Consider the following 2,773-nt stretch of genomic DNA (forward strand, 5'->3'; position numbering starts at 1 on the left):
GAGCCCCAGCCCCACCTCCTGCTCAGCCCCCTTCTGTGGCATCCCGCACGCACAGCCGGGCGCGACAAGGCCGCCAGAGGCAAAAGAGGAGGAACTCGGCCTCCAGGCAGCCCCCTCAGCCATGAGCCTCCCTCCCCCATTCCAAGTTCACATTCCCCCTTCCCACCAGTGACACAAACTGAGGGAAGCATTTTTTTTAAGCACTTTATTTTCTATAGCAAGCATTTTTATTTTGTCTCTGAATCGAAGAGTTATTTATTTTCAATTGTTACAAAAAACAGTTAAATAAAGTGTACTCTATTTTTCAACATCACCTGTCTCCATTCTCAGTGAGTGGGGACTGAGTAGAATGGGTGAATGTGGGGCAGGGAGGGGTTGCAGGGAGGAAGGCACCAGCGGTATGGGGCAATCCCACATGTGGAAGTCCCTGGGGACAATCAGGGGCCTCCCTTTGAGAATTCCTCCCTCAGGGCTTCCCGAATGCGCAGGCCCAGCTGGTGGGCTTGCCGGGTGGCAGCTGTCCGAGGCTGCCCAAACTGCCTCCCCTCCATCTCCATCTGTGTCCTCCACGCAGGGAGGAAGGCCTCCCCTTTCCTCTCTACGAGGTTGTGCAGCACACAGCATGCTGCAACCACATCAGGGATGTTGTGTTCTCCCATGTCCAGCCGCGTCAGCAGGCACCTAAACCTGCCCTTCAAACGGCCGAAGGCGCACTCCACCTGGAAGCGAGCCCTATTCAGGCGGGAGTTGAACAGTTCCCTGCTCACGTCCAGGTGGCCGGTGTAGGGCTTCATGAGCCAGGGCATAAGGGGATAGGCCGCATCGGCCACAATGCACGTAGGCATCTGCACATCCCCGACAGCCAGGTTCCTCTCTGGGAAGAATGCCCCAGTCTGAAGCCTGCGGTACAGGTAGGAGTTCCTGAACACACGGGCATCGTGTGCACGGCCTGACCACCCGACACAAACATCCGTGAACTGTCCTCTGTGGTCGACCAGAGCCTGCAGCACCATAGAGAAGTAGCCCTTCCTATTGATGTACCGCTCGATGGGGCGGGGCACGGATAGGGATGTGGGTCCCGTCCAGTGCTCCACCGCAGTTTGGGAACCCCAGCCCCGCAAATCCAGCCAGGATGTTCTGCAGGTCTCCGAGGCGAACGGTCCTGTGGAGCAGCTCCGCATTGATGGCCGTCACCACCTGCAGAACGGGAGAAATAGAAACACACAGCACAGGACTTTAGAGGGATTGGCTCACCTGATGAGAAGTGCTCCCCCCTTTCTCCCCCAGACAATCCCTTCCCTGGCCCTGCACCATGGCAGGGGGAGGCTGAGAGGGCTTCTGCCTGTGCCACCCTATCCCCAATTCCCTGTGCCTGGTCCTGACTGCCCCCTGGACTGTCCCCCGAGAGTGACTTACCTCCATCAAGACGGCCCCAACGGTAGACTTCCCCACACCAAACTGATGCCCCACAGAGCGGTAGCTGTCGGGGGTGGCCAGCTTCCAGAGCACAATGGCAACGCGCTTCTCCAGGGGGATGGCGGGCCGCAAGTGGGTGTCCTGGTGTTGCAGTGCAGGGGCGAGCCAGGTACAGAGCTCCCGGAAGGTGGCCTTCCGCATCCGGAAGTTTCTGAGCCACTGATCGTCGTCCCACTGCTGTAGCACTAGCCGGTCCCACCAGTCCGAACTGGTGTCCAGCCTCCAAACCCTCCTCTCCAGGAAAAAGTTGGGGGGCAAGGGCAGCAGGGCTGCAGCTGGATTCTGAGCGAGGGGCTCAAAGCTGGCCTCAGGATCCAGCTCTTCTGCAAAGATCAGCATGCTCTCCTGAGCATGAAGCAGAGCTTCCAGCAGCATGGTGTGGGGCCATCGCCTGCCCAAGGGCATCTCAGGTTCCATGCCCAAAGAAGCCAAAATAACACACAAACGAAAGACCAAAACAAACAAACACACAGAAGAACAAAAATACAAACAAACAAAAAAACCCAAAAAGTCTAAACCCAAGCAAGCAAACACACACAGAAGCAAACAAACACACAAACAAACAAACAAACACACAAACAAACAGACAAACCAGATAATACACAGCTGTGGTGTCCAACAAAGCAAGGCAACCAGAGCCAGGAAAACTGCAGCAGCTTTGCTTTCCCTGTAAAGGTTGGCAAGCTAGAAGCAGGAGCAGAGCAACGGCTATCCAGGAGTATCCCTTTAAGCATGCGTCTCTGCAGAGAGCTTGCAGCAGTGCCAGGGCTTTATGGCTGCCCTTGTGACCTTTCAGAAGCACTTCCGGGTGCCTCCTTCTGTCGACAGAGCGTCCTGCAGTCTGGACGCTCTTATGTCGACAAAGCTGATCGCTTTGTCGACAAAGCGATGTAGTCTGGATGCTCTATGTCGACAGAAGTTTTGTCGACAGTATCTGTCGACAAAACTTCTGTCGACAGAAGCCTGTAGTCTAGACGTACCCTTAAAGACTTTAGAATCTCATCTGAAATGAGAATCAAGTGGGCGTGGGAAGGTGGAACAGAAGATGGAGGTAAAAATAAAAAAAGATTACATAGTTCTGTAGATCAGTTATGTGCACAATTTGATGGTTTTCAGGAATTGGGGGAGTAGGGAGGTAGGGGAAGTGATGCTATGGGGTTCCCACTTCCCTCAGCTACCTGCCGGCTGCCCGCTCAGTTTGCTGGCTGGACTAGGGTTTCACAGATGTTGTCATTGTCAGCTGAGCTGAAACGCAGGAGCATTGTGATATATCAATCACTGAATATTGTTCACTTTT

At 54.5% G+C, this 2,773-nt stretch overlaps 1 protein-coding gene across 1 annotated transcript; it reads right to left on the reverse strand.

Moving 5' to 3' along the window:
* Positions 1-1,029: 1,029 nt before the first annotated feature.
* On the reverse strand, positions 1,030-1,683 carry LOC142827521 (uncharacterized). The gene is made up of 2 exons (XM_075923124.1): positions 1,417-1,683; positions 1,030-1,197 (listed from the first exon to the last, which is right to left on the reverse strand). Exons 1-2 carry the CDS (start codon positions 1,615-1,617, stop codon positions 1,030-1,032), a joined length of 369 nt encoding a protein of 122 aa, XP_075779239.1. The 5' UTR covers positions 1,618-1,683.
* Between the last annotated feature and the right edge of the window lie 1,090 nt (positions 1,684-2,773).

Source organism: Pelodiscus sinensis, chromosome 3 (genome assembly GCF_049634645.1).
Source record: "Pelodiscus sinensis isolate JC-2024 chromosome 3, ASM4963464v1, whole genome shotgun sequence".
In the NCBI taxonomy this organism is placed as follows: Eukaryota; Metazoa; Chordata; order Testudines; family Trionychidae; genus Pelodiscus; species Pelodiscus sinensis.